The sequence below is a fragment of the Arachis ipaensis genome, chromosome B1, assembly GCF_059453495.1.
Source record: "Arachis ipaensis isolate K30076 ecotype BB chromosome B1, ASM5945349v1, whole genome shotgun sequence".
Lineage (NCBI taxonomy): Eukaryota > Viridiplantae > Streptophyta > Magnoliopsida > Fabales > Fabaceae > Arachis > Arachis ipaensis.
In genome coordinates, this window is record NC_142436.1 from 74,048,221 (window position 1) to 74,066,444 (window position 18,224).

Genomic DNA, 18,224 nt, shown 5'->3' on the forward strand with positions numbered 1-18,224 from the left:
AGAAAAAGAACTACTTGCAGTGGTTTACGCCATTGACAAGTTCAGATCATACTTAGTAGGATCAAAAGTGATTGTGTATACTGACCATGCTGCTCTTAAATATCTACTCACAAAGCAGGATTCAAAACCCAGGCTCATCAGATGGGTATTGCTTCTGCAAGAGTTTGATATAGAAATGAGAGACAGAAAAGGGACAGAGAACCAAGTGGCTGATCATCTGTCCCGGATAGAGCCAGTGGAAGGGACGTCCCTCCCCTTTCTTGAGATCTCTGAGACGTTCCCTGATGAGCATCTATTTGCCATTCAGGAAGCACCATGGTTTGCCGATATTGCAAACTATAAAGCTGCACGATTCATACCCAAGGAGTACAATAGAATACAAAAGAAGAAATTAGTCACTGATGCAAAGTACTACTTGTGGGATGAACCCTATCTCTTTAAGAGATGTGCAGACGGAATTATCCGTAGGTGTGTCCCCAGAGAGGAAGCACAGAGAATCCTATGGCATTGCCACGGATCTCAATATGGAGGCCATTTCGGAGGTGAGCGAACAGCCACCAAGGTCCTCCAATGTGGCTTCTATTGGCCCACACTCTATAAAGATTCCCGAGAGTTTGTACGTAATTGTGACAGTTGCCAAAGAGCTGGTAATCTGCCTCATGGTTACGCCATGCCTCAACAAGGAATCTTGGAAATTGAGTTGTTTGACGTGTGGGGAATTGACTTCATGGGACCTTTTCCACCATCATATTCAAACACTTATATTCTGGTGGCAGTTGACTATGTATCAAAATGGGTCGAGGCTATTGCCACACCCACCAATGATACTAAAACAGTGCTGAAGTTCCTCCAGAAACATATCTTTAGCAGGTTTGGTGTCCCTAGAGTGTTAATCAGTGATGGGGGCACTCACTTCTGCAATAAACAGCTTTACTCTGCCATGGTTCGGTATGGAATTCGCCACAAAGTGGCCACACCATATCATCCACAAACCAATGGGCAAGCTGAAGTCTCTAACAGAGAATTAAAGAGAATCCTGGAACGGACAGTAAATACCCGTAGAAAGGATTGGGCAAGGAGCTTGGATGATGCTCTGTGGGCTTACAGAACAGCATTCAAGACCCCTATAGGGACCTCTCCATACCAACTCGTGTATGGTAAGGCATGCCACTTGCCCGTGGAACTGGAACATAAGGCCTACTGGGCAACCAGATTCCTAAACTTTGATGCCAAATTAGCAGGAGAAAAAAGATTGCTCCAGCTAAATGAGCTAGAGGAGTTCAGATTCACAGCTTTCGAAAATGCCAGGCTATATAAAGAAAAATAAAAAAAGTGGCATGACAGAAAGCTGTCATCTAGAATCTTTGAACCAGGACAAAAGGTTCTGTTGTTTAACTCTAGACTCAGGCTATTCCCCGGGAAACTGAAATCCCGGTGGAGGGGACCATACGTGATTACAAGTGTATCACCATATGGTTATGTGGAGCTTCAAGATATTGATTCTGATAAGAAGTTCATTGTCAATGGACAGAGAATCAAGCATTATCTTGAAGGCAACACTGAGCAAGAATGCTCAAGGCTGAAGCTAGATTAAAAGCTCAGCAAAGTCCAGCTAAGGACAGTAAAGAAGCGCTTGTTGGGAGGCAACCCAATTTTTATTTATTCTCATGATTTTTCATGTTTTATTAGGTTCATGATCATGTGGAGTCACAAAATAAATATTAAAAATTGAAAACGGAATCAAAAACAGCAGAAGAAAAATCACACCCTGGAGGAAGCACCTGTCTGGCGTTCAACGCCAGAACAGAGCATGGTTCTGGCGTTCAACGCCAGAAATGGCTAGTAAATGGGCGTTGAATGCCCAAAATGGGCACCAACCTGGCGCTGAACGCCCAGAGTTGTGTGCAATTCCCTCTTCTTTTGCTCGAGGGCGAGCAACATTCTAAGTTTGGTATGGTAAAACAATTATGTAAAGGATCTATAGCTCAGTGGTAGAACATGTGGCTGCAAATCAAGAGATACCTCAGGGGATGCACTTCCCTCCACATAATTATTGGAAGCAACTGAGGATAGAAATACCAAAAATCACTAGGAATCAAGCCACAAAGGCAAAGAAGAGACATAAAAGAGCTCAAGAACATCATTGGTGCCTCAAGAAGGAAATGCCATCATCACTAAGGTGGACTCATTCCTTGTTCTTACTTTCTCTGTTTTTCGTTTTCTCTATGATAAGTGCTTATCTATGTCTGTGTCTTCATTACATGATCATTAGTAGTAATTAGTGTCTAGTTTGATTTTATCCCCAATTAAGTTATAGTCTATTTTTCTCATCATCAGCAAACATGAATAAAATAGTAGATCTTTTGAATAAGAGGCAATAAAATTTCGAGTTTAATAAGAGAAATTCTAATTAGTTAAATGTGGTGGCAATGCTTTCTGTCTTCTGAATGAATGCTTGAACAGTGCATATGTCTTTTGAATTTGTTGTTTAAGACTGTTAAATATGTTGGCTCTTGAAAGAATGATGAACATGAGACATGTTATTGATAATCTGAAAAATCATAAAAATGATTCTTGAAGCAAGAAAAAGCAGCAAAGAACAAAGCTTGCAGAAGAAAAAAAAAAAAAAGAAAAAGCAAGCAGAAAAAGCCAATAACCCTTAAAACCAAAAGGCAAGGGCAAATAAAAGGGATCCCAAGGCTTTGAGCATCAGTGGATAGGAGGGCCTAAAGGAATAAAATCCTGGTCTAAGCGGCTAAACCAAGCTGTCCCTAACCATGTGCTTGTGGCGTAAAGGTGTCAAGTGAAAACTTGAGACTGAGCGGTTAAAGTCAAGGTTCAAGCGAAACGAAGAGTGTGCTTAAGAACTCTGGACACCTCTAATTGGGGACTTTAGCAAAGCTGAGTCACAATCTGAAAAGGTTCACCCAGTTATGTGTCTGTGGCATTTATGTATCTGGTGGTAATACTGGAAAACAAAGTGCTTAGGGCCACGGCCAAGACTCATAAAGAAGCTGTGTTTAAGAATCATCACACTGAACTAAGAGAATCAATAACACTATCTGAATTCTGAGTTCCTATAGATGCCAATCACTCTGAGCTTCAATGGATAAAGTGAGATGCCAAAACTGTTCAGAAGCAAAAAGCTACTAGTCCCGCTCATCTAATTAGGATCTGAGCTTCAATCAAAAAATCTGAGATATTATTGCTCCTCAACCTATTAGTCTTCTATTTTATTTGTCTAGTTGCTTGAGGACAAGCAACAGTTTAAGTTTGGTGTTGTGATGAGCGGATATTTTATACGCTTTTTGGGGATAATTTCATATAGTTTAGAGTATGTTTTAGTTAGTTTTTAGTCTATTTCTAGTAGTTTTTAGGAAAAATTCATATTTCTGGACTTTACTATGAGTTGTGTGTTTTTCTGTAATTTCAGGTATTTTTCTGGCTGAAATTGAAGGAGCTGAGCAAAAATCTGATTCATGCTGAAAAAGGACTGCTAATGCTGTTGGATTCTGACCTCCCTGCACTCAAATTGGATTTTCTGGAGCTACAGAACTCGAAATGGCATGCTTCCAATTGCATTGGAAAGTAGACATCCAGGGCTTTCCATCAATATATAATAGTCCATACTTTGCACAAGGATAGACGACGTAAACTGGCGTTCAACGCCAGTTCTCTGCCCAATTCTGGCGTCCAGCGCCAGAAAAGGATCAAAAACTGGCGTTCAACTCCACAAATGGCCTCTGCACGTGACTCACTCAAATCTCAGCCCCAGCACACACCAAGTGGGCCCCAGAAGTGGACCTCTGCATCATCCATCATAGTCCACTCATATTTTGTAACCCTAGGCTACTAGTTTAGTATTTAAACAACTTTTAGAGACTTATTTTGTATCTCATGACATTTAAGATCTAAACTTTGTATTCTCTGACGGCATGAGTCTCTAAACCCCATTGTTGGGGGTGAGGAGCTCTGCTGTGTCTTGATGAATTAATGCAAGTATTTCTGTTTTCCATTCAAACACGCTTGTTCCTATCTAAGATGTTCATTCGCGCTTAACTGTGATGGAGGTGATGATCTGTGACACTCATCACCTTCCTCAAATCATGAACATGTGCCTGACAACCACCTCCGTTCTATATACGATTGAATGAGGATCTCTTAGATTCCTTAATCAGAATCTCCGTGGTATAAGCTAGAACTGATGGCGGCATTCATGAGAATCCGGAAAGTCTAAACCTTGTCCGTGGTATTCCGAGTAGGATTCAAGGAGAATGAGGATCTCTTAGATTCCTTAATCAGAATCTCCGTGGTATAAGCTAGAACTGATGGCGGCATTCATGAGAATCCGGAAAGTCTAAACCTTGTCTGTGGTATTCCGAGTAGGATTCAAGGATTGAATGCCTGTGACGAGCTTCAATCTCCTGAAGGCTGGGCGTTAGTGACAGACGCAAAAGGATAGTAAATCCTATTCCAACCGGATCGAGAACCAACCGGTGATTAGCCGTGCTGTGACAGAGCGCGTGAGCGTAGTTTTCACTGGAAGGATGGAAGGTAGCCATTGACAACGGTGATCCACCAACACACAGCTTGCCATAGGGGGACGTGCGTGCGTGAACAAGAAGACAGAGGAAAGCAGAGATTCAGAAGACAAAGCATCTCCAAAACTCCAACATATTCTCCATTACTGCACAACAAGTAACTTTTAATTTATGCTCTACTGGTTACTCACAATTCAATTGATAAACATAATTGTCTTCCTGACTAAGATTTACAAGATAACCATAGATTGCTTCAAACCAACAATCTCCGTGGGATTCGACCCTTACTCACGTAAGGTATTACTTGGACGACCCAGTGCACTTGCTGGTTAGTGGTACGCGTTGTGAAAAGTGTGATTCACATCTCGTGCACCATCCATCCTCCTACGAATCCTCCATTTATCATATGAACATGTCTCTCAGGAGTGTGAGGTGGTCATTCAGCTTGTCTGACCTCTTCATCCCTTCTTCTTTTTCTTAGTTCGTCTGCTTTGTTGGCTAAGTACCGATCTAGTCACCCTTCACTTTCCAATTTCTCTATGACATTCTTTAGGTCAAAGCACTCGTTAGTAGGATGTCCGTAGATTCGGTGGTATTCGCAGTACTCTGTCCGGCTTCCCCCTCCTTTTTTGCTTTTAATTGGGCGAGGTGGTGGGATCTTCCCAGTGTTGCATATTTCTCGATAAACATCCACAAGAGACACCCGGAGAGGGGGTGTAATTGTGGTATTTTCTAGGCTTCTCACCAGGATGATCTTCTTTTTTCTTGGACTCTTTATCCTTGTCCCTAGATGGGTAGGAGAATCCAGGTTTTGAGGTCTCTTCTAGTCGTGAGTTCTCCTCCATGTTAATGTATTCCTGTACCTCATTTAAAGATGTGAGATGCTTTTTTGATATGGAGTGGCTAAAAGGTCCTTCTCACAGGCCATTGATGAGACCCATAATGGCTGCTTCTGTTGGCAAACTTTGTATGTCCAGACATTCTTTGTTGAATCTTTCCATGTAGTTGTGAAGACTCTCTCGATCTCCCTGCTTGATCTATAATAGGCTTGGGGCGTGTTTGGCTTTGTCCTTCTGGATGGAATATCCGGCAAGAAATTTTTTGGCTAAGTCGTCAAAACTTGTGATGGATCTAGGAGGTAAACTGTCGAACCACTTAATTGCTGTCTTTGTTAGGGTAGTCGGGAAAGCTTTGCATCGAATAGCGTCCAAAGCGTCGATGAGATACATTCTGCTTCTGAAATTGCTGAGATAATGGCTTGGATCGGAGGTACCGTCATATAGGGTCATGTCGAGAGCTTTAAATCTTTTGGGACTTTAGCTTTCATAATCTCTTTGGTGAAGGGATCTTGGTCCTTGTGAGAGCTATCATTGTGACTGGACTGAACTGTTTTAGCTTTGAGATCAGCCTCGAGCTTTAGGAGCTTGTCTTCTAGCTCTCGGCATCGTCTAGTTTCTCTCCAGAGGTCTCTCTCGGCTTCGCGCTGGTGTTCGGCTTCCTGTTCAAGCTGTTTGAGACGATCCTGCTGTTCTCAGAGGACATCTAAAATTTCTGTATTTGGAGAATGCTTGTCCCCGTTCTGTTGAGGTGTATCCTTTGGTGTGATGTCCGTGTTCTTATGCGGTGTTCTTTCTTCCAAACCGGAGTTGTGATCATTGTCAAGGTTGTCCGCGATGTTGGTGGAATAACTTCCAGGTTCCCCAGCAACGGCTCCAATATTTCGAGGGTTACCTGAAACTGAAGGTCGATCTCGGATGAGATCTGCGAAGGTGGCCAGAGCTGTCGTGTCCGACTTGCTAGGCTTGGTGGTGTTGCTGATACTTCATCACCGGAGGGTGGTGGTACCTGCAAGAGACTCTGATGCTTAAGTTAGCATGGGATTTAAGCAGGTATTTTGTGTAGAATCAGAGTATGAGTTATACCTGGGTGCTCCAGTGTATTTATAGTAGTGTGGGCTGACCTTTCTAGATAAGATAAGTTAGTTATCTTATCTTATCTTTAAGTGAAGTCATCTTATCTCTAAGGGGGACCTCCTTTATCTTTCTAGGCTTTAGCTGCCTTTAGATTTGGGCTACGTCCCTTTGTTTGGGCCTGCTTGGGCTTCTTGTAGCGATTTGACCGAACTCTTTAAAGAAGAGATCGGGGGACCTGACCTGAAGAGGTCGGTCACTTTGTCTTCAATCAGCCTGGGTCGGATAGCTCGACCCAGGGTATGAACACATATTATGGAAATTCATCAAAATGAATCATACATATAAGAGACCTTACTAATTTTCTTTCTAATTTTCACTTACTAATTCTATTCAAAACATTGCATGCATTAGCAAATGCCTTGACCACCTATATATAGTTTTCTAGAAATATTGATACGAAAAGCAAATAAATCGCCAATTGTTGAAGTTGTCATCTTGGACAACTGTATCAAGTTGTATGACAAGTTGATAAATATAAATTTAATCTTATCAACATGTATAACTTGTTTTCAACACATGATTAGCCAGATTAGGTAACAACTCATTTTTTAAATAATGTCGAAAATCAACTAAGCTAGCTTATCCAATTTCGACCTTTGTCAAAAATTATCACTAGATATTTTAGACTTCCATATGCTATGTATATGTATCATCTTCAAGTTGATCAAGTTGTAGCATCATACTTAGACTCTAGTCAAAGTTCTATAATGTTCTTTAGTTTTCTTCAAACTTCAACTTGCTCCACTTATAACCTCTAGCCATTTTTGTTGACTTCAAACCAAAAAGAACAATTTTGCTTCTTCTTTAAATAATTAGAAGTACAAGCATAATAAATTATGGTATTTATAAATGTACAATATATATTAACAATAATAAAGTTTGAATCTATTTGTTTAACAAATATTCTAAACAAATAATCTTTTTCTTAACTAGGTTCAATCATGTCAAATTTACGTATGCACTTCTTACGTTCTCATTCTCATTCTCATTGATGTTGTTGTTGTTGTTGTTGTTCATATTAGTTTAACGATAACAAAAGTAACACATAAATTTTTTATTAACAAAAGTAACACAGAAATTTTTTGTTAATGACACAAGAAATCTATTAGAAATGACACAGAAATTTTTTATAAATGATTCAAAAAATTTTAAAAAATTCGGTTCTATTTTTCTAATAAATTATACATAATTCAAAACTTTTTTTTCTCCTTCTCCTCTTCTTGGTTTTTTTTTTGTGACTGATATCCTCTTCTTGTTTCATATTCCCATAATTCTTCTTGTTTCACCCTCTCAACAGGATCCTGTGTCACGGTTAAGAAATTTCGTTGTCACAATTAAAAAATATCTTCTATTCTTCTTTTTCATCATCGTCTTCTTCTTCTTACCTTTTCATAATACTTCTTATTTCTGTAAGATTCTAAATTTTTAAAAATTGAATAATAATTTATTTATGATTTATTATATTTGTTTAGGATTTTATTTTCAAAAAATTATTTCACTAAAAGTAATTAAATCAAATTTTATGATACTTTAAGTTTAAAATTAATTACGACTCATATATAATTTTCATAATAGTTGAATTATTTTATTTAAAATTTTAAAAATTAAAATTAATAAAAATTTGATAATTTAATTTAAATAATTAAAATTTTTAGTTTAATTTTATAAACTAAAAAAATTAACTGAATTATCTCTAATTTTAAATTAGAGTAGTGACGTGGCAGAATTTAACCGATTAAGAAATTAATATAGAAATAACGTTGCGAGTACAGTTCTTAACCAGCAAAAATCTGCTTATCAATTTAGAAGGGTTGTCACAAAATTAGAATAAAAATACTGGGAGTAGAAATCCCAGGTCGTCTCCCAACGAGTTGACAAAAGAGTGCTATTTTATTAATCAGGAGTTTCCGAGAAATTTTAAGAGTTGAGGAACAGAAAAATAAAGGATTGTGAATTAAAGCAATGTAAATTAAAAGAGATTTATGTATTCAGAATAAAAAGCCTTGACCGGGGGACTGATTAATTGGAAGTTCTATCCTTGTTGGATTTTCTTAAGTGTAGTATCAAGAGGTTGTTATTTTCACTTAGTTAACCCTTACTAAATAAAGGAAAGTCAAGTGATTGAGCTAACTATTATTCGCAAGTCCTAACCCTCTCGCTTGTGAAGGATTAGCGTTAGTAAATAGAGAATTAGCCAACAACTTCCAATTTAACTAATCACTTGAGCATTCCAACTCAAGGATCTCCTTTTAATCAACCCCCAGGTCAAGTTGGGAGTCTACTCCATTGACATGAATATAACGTTCACAGAAATATAAGAAGGAGACATGATAAATTAAATAAAATAAGAACTGGAAATTAATTAAAGGTAAAAATAATTCTTTGCATTAATAAATCCCAAAATGCAACATACGTATCTGAACAGGGTTATTAAGTAATCAAAAGAGTAGAGGAAGAAGAAAGCAAACTAGAATAATAGCGACTTCGACGGAGGTAATGACTCTTCTCAATATCCAAAGCAAAAGCATAAAACTCTAACAGGCATGAATGTGAAGGAAGCCTAGAGGAAGTAGTAATTTTTCTCTAAGATTCCAAACTAAAACTAAAAATTATGCAAATGAGAATGTCTCTTGAGTCTCTGCTTATTCCCTGGCTCTAGTCTGTGTTTCTGGGCAAAAAACTGAGTCCAAACTCAGCCCAAAATTGCCCCCAGCATTTTCTGCGATTTCTGTAGGTAGCGCATGTCACACGTACACGTCAGCCACGCGTACGCGTCGTTTGGCGAACTTCCTTGTCACGCTTACGCGTCTGGCACGCGCACGCGTTGCCGTGCAAAACTCCAATCCACGAGCACGCGTGAGCCATGCGTGCACGTTGATGCTCGCTGGTTGTCTCCTTTATTTCTTGTTCTCCTTCCATTTATGCAAGCTTCCTCTCCATCCTCTAAGTCATTCCTGCCCTATAAGGCCTGAAAATACTTAACGCACAGATCACTGCATCGAATGGTATAAAGAGAATTAAAATATACAATTGAAGGGCTTAGGAAGCAAGTTTTCTATTATAGGACAAAACCAGGAAGGAATTGTAAAACCATACAAATTGTATGAATAAGTGTGCAAAAGACTTGATAAAACCACTCAACTGAGCACAAGATAAACCATAAAATAGTGGTTTATCAAGTAGCTATTTGAAACTAATTAGTAAACTATAATTTTATTAACACTCTCGCCTTTCTCACACGCACACCATAATTTCTCATTCACTGTCATACTCTAAAAGAATAAAGAAAGGAAAGGAGAAAGAACCAAGAGTGAAAGAGGGTAGAAGAAGAAAAGAAGATATGGAAAGAGGGGACGCGGCGCCAGTGGAGGAAAGACGTCACTCGCTGTCGTAGAGAAGGGAGCCAAGGGAGAAGAGAGAAGAGAGCGCACCGAGGTGAAAGAGAGAGAGAGAGAGAGAGAACACCATGGAGAAGGCGATGCCTCTATCGCTGCCAAGCCATCACTATCGAGACTGCCGTCATCCTTGCTCAGACCTCCATTGTCGCCAAATAGGGCAGTGAAGAAAGCCATGAATGGGAAAGAGAAAGGGGAGCTCTGCTAGAGCTTGCCGCCGAGCTACTGTCATCTCCCACAACTGCTTCTGGAGATTGCACCATCGTGCCCCTAGTAACCGGGAAATGGGACTATTGCCGCTAGAAACCACCATTATAGCCACTGCTATCTTTCCTAGCTTTGGTGAGATACTGCTTCGCCATCCTGCCTTTTTTCATGGTGAGATTTATTTCGTTTTGTTTCATATTATGACAATACTCCATTACTGACTTTGTTATAATCATGCGTAACATGCACTTTTGCCTTGTTTCGCCGTGTTTGATTTTGTGTGTTACCTAGAGTTGCTACGTTCGTTGTTACTTTTACTACCATTTTTATGGTTATTTCTCCTTTGATGTTCTACCCGTTTTGCCCTTCTCTTGCTTCAGATGTTGTCAATTTTTCTGTTCTAAAGTTACTATTACTGCTAGTAGAGTTGTTGTTGATGTTGTTGCCTTTGAATTGGAAACAGATGGCTGTTACACTCCTAATTTCTGTGCATTTTAACTAATTGAGGTAAGGATGTTTGTTTTACTAACTCGGAATACTTTAAAGGTTTAGCTAATATGTGCATTTGAGTTGATTAACATTTTATGTTTTTATTATCTTTATTAAAGTTTGGTTAGTTAAATTTTGATAATTTATAATTATTTTTAGTAATTGAATGAAATTGATATAGGGTTAACAAGGAATACATATTATTAATATTAAAATTTATTAGTAATAATATTTGAAGCTTCTTGGTGGGTGGATTAGGATTTGAATTCTTGTTTATTGTCTTCATGATTGAAAACTTAATAACTTAAAAGACAGTTAAAGATAACAAACCCAGAATATTTATGTTGTGGAATTGTTTGGTATTTGAAAAGTTGAAAAGGGTTGAGAAATATTTTGTTTGAATGGAACCCTTGAAAGGTGAAAAAATCGTAGTTTTAAGAGAGGTTTTACCAAAATTTGTATAAGAGTTTGAAAGAATTAGAATAATAAGAATGATGAAAAATGGATGCTACTTTCATAAAGCTAGAGATTTTGTCTTGGAGTTTAATTTGATTAATTCTGAAAAAAAATTATGTTTTGGAAATTTTTAGTGTATCTAAAGTAATGGATGCAATTATTTAAGGATAAATGATCATAGAAAAGATAAATAATTGAAATTAATTTAAAAAGATGTGTAACTAATTATAAATTTAAAAGTTAATTAATTATCAACTCAAGAGTTTGGGAATAGGAAGTCTGAGTATGATGTTTTAATAGAATTAAACATAAGAATTGAGAAAAAAGAAATATTTAAATAATATAATGAAAAAGTTGTGATTTTCAAGAATTATGAGGTAAGTGTTAAGAACCTTTAGCTATATTCTAAATTGAACTTGAGGATCATAGAAATTTAGTTTATTAGCCTATAAAGCGATTAATTAAATGATAATCTGATGAGATCGAATGAGGAAAAGATGATATGTTTGGGTTTGGTTGAGGTTGGTGGTAGCACGAATTCCCACACTTTCGTACTGTTATACCAGCAAGTGCACTGGGTCATCCAAGTAATACCTGAGCGAGTCAGGGTCGATCCCACGAGGATTGTTGGCTTGAAGTAAGCTATGGTTATCTTGCAGGTCTTATTCAGGCAGATTAGAAGGTTGTTGGAAGAGTTGTCAAATTTGCATTAAAGGAATATCATATGTACTATTCTATAAATAAAAAGGAATCAATAATAGGGATATGTTGAAGGATTGGAGTTGCTTTGCCTTTCTGAATTAACTCTAGTATTACCGCCCTCTTTGCTTGTGAGTGCACTACAAGAAAAACACCCATTCAGGTACACTTGAAAAGTGTAGCTAAAAGTATGATGCCTTAGGCTACGGCTACGCTTTTTGGGCTACGGCTACACTTTTTGGGGTGATTCCTATTCGGCCGTTGCCTATTCTCAAAGGCTACGCTTTTCTGCACCAAGGGCTATGCTTTTGGTGTTTGGGAATAGGCTACGCTTTTCAAGTGATGCTGTGATTGCTGTCCAGGACCAAAGGCTACGCTTTTCAGCTTTCATTTTTCCAGAATAGGCTACGCTTTTCAACGCTACTGCATCACCTGTAAAGCGTAGCCACATTGTATACCATAGCTACTTTTTATAAGCGTAGCCTTAGGTCCCTCTTTTTTTTTTGTATACTATAGCTACTGTATATAAGTGTAACCTTAGGTCTCGTTTTTTTTTTTTGTATGCTATAGCTACTGTATATAAATGTAGCCTTAAGTCTCTTTTTTTTTTGTATATATATATATATATATATATATATATATATATATATATATATTATCTAATAATTATTAATACAACATAATAGCTAATATAACTACATGTATAATAATTCGGCATTTTTATTTAAATGAGTTGAATATTACAAAATAAAAATAAATACATAATTATACTAAATAATTTCTTTAAATAATAAAAATTATCTCTAACCAAAATATATTTATAATATTGATCCAAAAGTACTAGAATAAAGTTAACTGTAAAAATTCATACATCTCGCACTAAAGTAAGCATAGCCATAGAAAATCATAATATCACTTAGCTAATAAAAGTATCTTCTAATAAAAATCATTAGTCAACCATACATGTAAAGATTCTAAATAGCACTCTATCTTAGCCAATAAACCACAATAATAGTCAGCTTAATCTTCATTGCTTAATCTTCATTGTTACCCTGCATAATTATATAGAAAAATAGTTAAAAAAAATTCATAATGACATTCATAATTATAAAAATTAAATAGAACACGTAGACATAGTAAACCAAGAAAGCATATACTAAAAAAAAATAACATGGTCACAGCAAAAGAGGTAAATTCAAGGAATTATGTATTATCTTATTTCATTCCAAACCATGAAAATCTGCAGGTGTTTCTTTCTTCTATTTCCTTTAACACAATCCTGATATGTCCCTATAGCATTTTTCATGCACTAATTAACCAGACTTTCACACTTAAATTAGATATAGGGACAAATTCATATGTACAAAGTGCACAAAATCAGAGAAACAACAACCAGAATTACACAAACAAATTTCAGCCATAGCAATACAACTTCGGTGTTAATAAAGCCAAGAAACATTTCCAACTTCGGTGTTAAATTGGAACTTCAAAACTAACAAATCAAAAGAATTAAAGTATGCATTGTACCTTGCCATGACGCGATCAACGTTTTGACAAAATCTGCTTGAAAGACCTTAACCAACCACTTTCGCCTTCAATCTTAACCACGAATAACTGTAAAAATTACAGACAAAAAAATTGTAATTGCCATATGCAACCATTTAACCATGAATTCAGCACAATCATCATTTAGCAAGAATTAAATTGATATAATCAAACAGATTTGGGACCCAGCAGCAGCAGCAACAATTAAATCATTCAAGAGATAACGGCAAAACAAAGATTTGGAACCTGTCCATCATACATTAATAGCTATGGAATTAACTTGCTAGCATTAGCCTTGACTTGAAGAATACCAAAGATATATGCACAAGGATCTATATCCATGCAATATTCATGAATCACAACGATAGTGCACTGCTACCTTATATTCCAAAACAACTTTTCATATAGTTTGACAAGCAATTTGTGATTGTAAATTTTGCTAAGCCTCAGAGCATTAATCTATTTTATCTACTGAATTAGAATATTGACTATCACTCGGTAAAACGCATCCAGAATAATTCTCTCGTGACATGGCATGATCAATTCTTAACCTCCAAAACATTACTATATCATGCCATAGAACATGTCCACCCCTTACTCCAAGTGCTTGCAAGTAGTTACAATGCTAAAACTCAGCCAACTCTATATTCACGATTCCCTCACAAGTAATACGGACCTCTTTCATAACCTTTTGTTTATCCCCCTAACAAAAAGAAGCATAATCCCTCACACAGTTCTCTAAACTATACAGGAAATAGTTCTCATTGCCAATCAACAAAATCACTATAAGTTTCAAATTCCATGGCATGCATTCCCTTTTAAAAACATTGAATCAGACATACCCAGAATGCCACAACAGTAAATTATGGACCTAAATTGTTAGCAGGCAATCTAGTTTCTATCAATAATTAATCAAAGATAAATTACAAAATAATTAATCAAGAATTATCATCACAATCTGTGTGGTGCACAAGCGCACTTGTTAATAAAATGAATCCAACTAATGAGTCTAAAACAAAATAATGGTGAAAGCACGCATATACCTCCACCAAACTTATGCTAAGTGGGTTGAGGCCAGCAACAGTCTGTCTAGCAAATTCCTCATCCCTAAACCAGAAAAATCTATCCCCTGCAAAATAAATATTAATAAAGAATAAGATATCAGAATCTGGATATAGATAAAACTCATGAGCCATGGTTATACAATTTAGCTACTATGCATATTATCAAAATAGGCAATTAATAGAGGCTTGGCAATCGAGCACCTAGATTCTGAAGACCACGACAAGAACATATGAAAAGAAGTACACAAGATCCAAACTGTGATATTCACAATTTGCACCAAACAAAGAGGTTTAAAGGAATCTTTTTCAAAGTTAAAACAATGTTATTAACAACCCTAGCCCTTGATGCAGCTTAGCAAAGTTTCCATTTCAGAATTCTTATCTTAACTATTTGTAACTTTCCATTATCTACATTAACATGTTTGGATTTTCTGTTTGCAACTCCAAAACTAGGGTTTGGGCAAAAGCAATAGAGAAAAGCTTTGGCTACAACCATGATCCAGAGCTTTTCTACATAGGAATTCAAACATGCAGTTACTTAGAAAAGTTAACCACCCATAGAAACAACTATTTAGTTGAAGTTGCATAAAAAGCACACAAATTCAAATAGCTTCTATTTAAAAATAAAAAAGTTAAATTTAAAACCTGATCAGTTCATAAACATTGTCTACGAATTTTTAAATTTTAAATTCATCAGCTTCTACTTTCACTTGCATGTTAAAGAATCTACAATTTTGGCCTGGAATATACACAGACAAGAAAGGACACCAATTTATAAAATGTAGAAATGAGAAACAAAATACAAGAAGAAATAGCCTTATGCTTAAGTTATAAGTTATAACTGAAATGAATGGGATTGAAAATGTAATAAATCATTAGTAACAAAACTCTTGTTTTTTTTTTCTTATCCTGGTTTACCTTTACCTTAGCATTAGTAAAAGGAAAAAAAGAAGTTTGGTAAATACACAGTTTCTGAAAGCGAGAGAGAGAAAGTGTGCAAGTTGAAACTATTTTTGGTGGAGGCAAGATTAATGAACATTAACTATACGGAAAATGTCGAATGGAAGAAGGAATTCAGTTACAAAAGAAAAAGTTTTTCATTATATTGAACAATATCAATTTTAAGATTAAGTGCGATCAAGGCTGACACTTCTTTTCATGAACTTCTGTTGGTTTGCATGCCAAGGCTTGTTTACTTCAATTCCTAGCATGTTAGCATGATTATTTGCAGCTGTAAGAGAAGCCTGTGCAAGTTCTTAATTTCAACATTCTTGATTTTACTTTAAGTGTTGATTTATTGATAAACTGTTTTTTGGTACTATTTATAGTTTTATACCCAGGAATCCAGGATAGTGGCAAACTGTAACACAAGTTTCATCATACATTACTTTTAACAAGAAAGTGAACCAACTACTTAAGAATTAAAATACCAACTACTTAAGAATTAAAATGTGAAATAACTAAGATTTAATAAATTTTACATAAAGTATGCATGATTGGAGACATGCCAATATTCCTTTAGTGTTGTTGATTCAAGTTCTTAATGACTTATTAATATGGTCATAGAGCATGTGCAACTAGCGGAGTTGGGCAAATGACGATATTCTACTGTGGTAAGGTGAATGTCTATGATGGAGTCTCACCTGATAAGGTAGGTAATGATGTTCTAGTATAATGCATGGCCTTAAATCCAAACAAATTGCACATTCCAATGGAGCCAAATTTGATTTGCAGGCATAGGCTATCATGCAACTTACAGCAAGTCCAGTCCAATTTGCTCAGGATGATCCTGTAAACAGAAATACAAATTTGTTAAACTAACATTAACCAATTTGTTCTTTTTTACTAAAAATATATAAAAAAAAATGTTTATGGATGAAAAACTGATTCTTGATGTGTTGATCAATCACTCACAGACCATAAATATAAAATATATAAGTATATAACCTATTATAAGCAATCATAACAGTGGAATAGCAGGTGGACTAGTTGAAACTCGGACCAAGATACACAAAAAATGCAAGAAAGTATAAGATAAATGACTTTAATCCATTTATTTTCACACTGGTGAGGGCCACAAAAATCAACAATTTCTAGTAACAAGATAATCTACTGAAAGCTTATTTGATTTCAATCACAAATACCATGTCATCAATTCAAAAATCCTTTACAACAAAGCACATTCAAGCAATTACTCTTCCTTCAATATATCTCACAATGTACAATCAAGTAGCTAACCTCACAACACAAATTTAGGATTAAATAGATCATCAATTTTACTCCATTGACCAATGGGTCACACACAAAACCTAACTTACATGGAATTTAGGCGATTCTAGGGCTTCAAATCTAGAATTTTTATAGCAAAAAGCTCAAATTTCCAAACCCAGAACCAATTTCCCGAACTAATATAGGCAAAAGAAATTATCGGCATAATCAAACAAACCGTGTGCTATATAATGTTAGATGTATTCATGTTGCTTTACCTAATAGCTTAAGCTTTTGTAAGAGTTGATTATAAACATTGTAATAAAGAATAGACTATGACTGGAAGAATAGGAATTGAAATCTTGCCATTACGACACATTATCAAATCCCTAGGGTTGATCAATTTTGAGCATTCACCTAAAAATCTTATGATTCTTGACACGAGGATAATATATTCAGTCTCACTACAACCTATTAACTAATCTAATTTCATAATCCAGAGTAAGAAGCTAGATAATTAATCAATTATTAAAAATTGAAAAAAATGATAAGGATAGACATCATACATGCCTCTTCTATTGGATCTGAGTTGGCCACGCCTGACAAGATCAGCTACGGAGCCAGGGCGGTGGTTTCTTTGGGATAATACTCTCTCTACAAATGCTCTCACTCCCACAAACAAAACAAGAGCCACAACGCACATCCAAATCGGATACTTCATTCCACCATCTCCATTAACCTGGTGGTCCAAATTTGCATTTTTTTTCAATCTTTCAAAATATTAATAATAAATTGAAGTTATGAACGGGGAAGGAAAGCTTGCCAAAAAGGAAAGAGGAGGAGGCGGAGGATTGAGGATGGAAGTAAATAGGTGATTGTGGAATTTCGCAACCAAATTAACGGAGTCTTGTCTGAGCTGGTTGGTGCGAGTGGTGATTAGGAAGCACCATTTGGAGATTTTGTTCCTAATTATACGAACACCATTACCACCGCCACTGCCATGACTGTTGTTGCTGCTGCTACAGATGACGATGGAGGGCTACATACAATGTGTGAACAATTCCTGCGCATCAACTAATCATTGCCAAACTCACCTGTGTTAACGAAATAAAACCCCTAAATTCACGGGTTCTCCTGCGCTGCACAATAGCATGCATGTTCATCAATTCACGATGTCACAGATTATTGTACCAAATCCCCCAAATTGAAACCTAAATTTAGAACCCTAACCTCACGAATGAAGAAAGCTTTCAATTGAGCGCAGAGTCTTCGTGATGTGACCACGCAGCGAAGAGAAGCGACGATGAAGATGAGTGGGGAAGATGAGTGAGCGTAGAGTCTTCCTCGAGTGGTGAATGGTGACACCATGAGTGGTGAGTGGTGATGGCAAACGCTTTTCTCTGATTTGGGGGTGATGACGGTGGTGAGGGCGGCGCAGCGATGATGGTGAGGGCGGCGCAGCGACGGTCAATAGTGCAGTAATGTGGAGAGTGGTGAGTGCGGGTGAGTGGGAGAGGGTCAATGGCGAGAGTGAGAGGATCAATGACGAGAGCGAGAGTGTCAACGGCGAGAGTGAAGAGAGTGAGTGGGGACAGGGTTTCCACTTCGCGACGGTGCAGTGAGTGAGTGGGGGCGACGATGGTGAGC

General features: G+C 36.8%; 1 protein-coding gene across 1 annotated transcript; it reads right to left on the bottom strand.

Moving 5' to 3' along the window:
* Positions 1 to 13,302: 13,302 nt before the first annotated feature.
* LOC148577038 (uncharacterized) lies at positions 13,303 to 17,298 on the bottom strand. The gene is made up of 4 exons (XM_088501546.1): positions 17,144 to 17,298; positions 16,013 to 16,158; positions 14,349 to 14,434; positions 13,303 to 13,374 (listed from the first exon to the last, which is right to left on the bottom strand). The coding sequence occupies exons 1-4, from the start codon at positions 17,296 to 17,298 to the stop codon at positions 13,303 to 13,305; spliced, it is 459 nt and encodes a 152-aa protein (XP_088357672.1).
* Between the last annotated feature and the right edge of the window lie 926 nt (positions 17,299 to 18,224).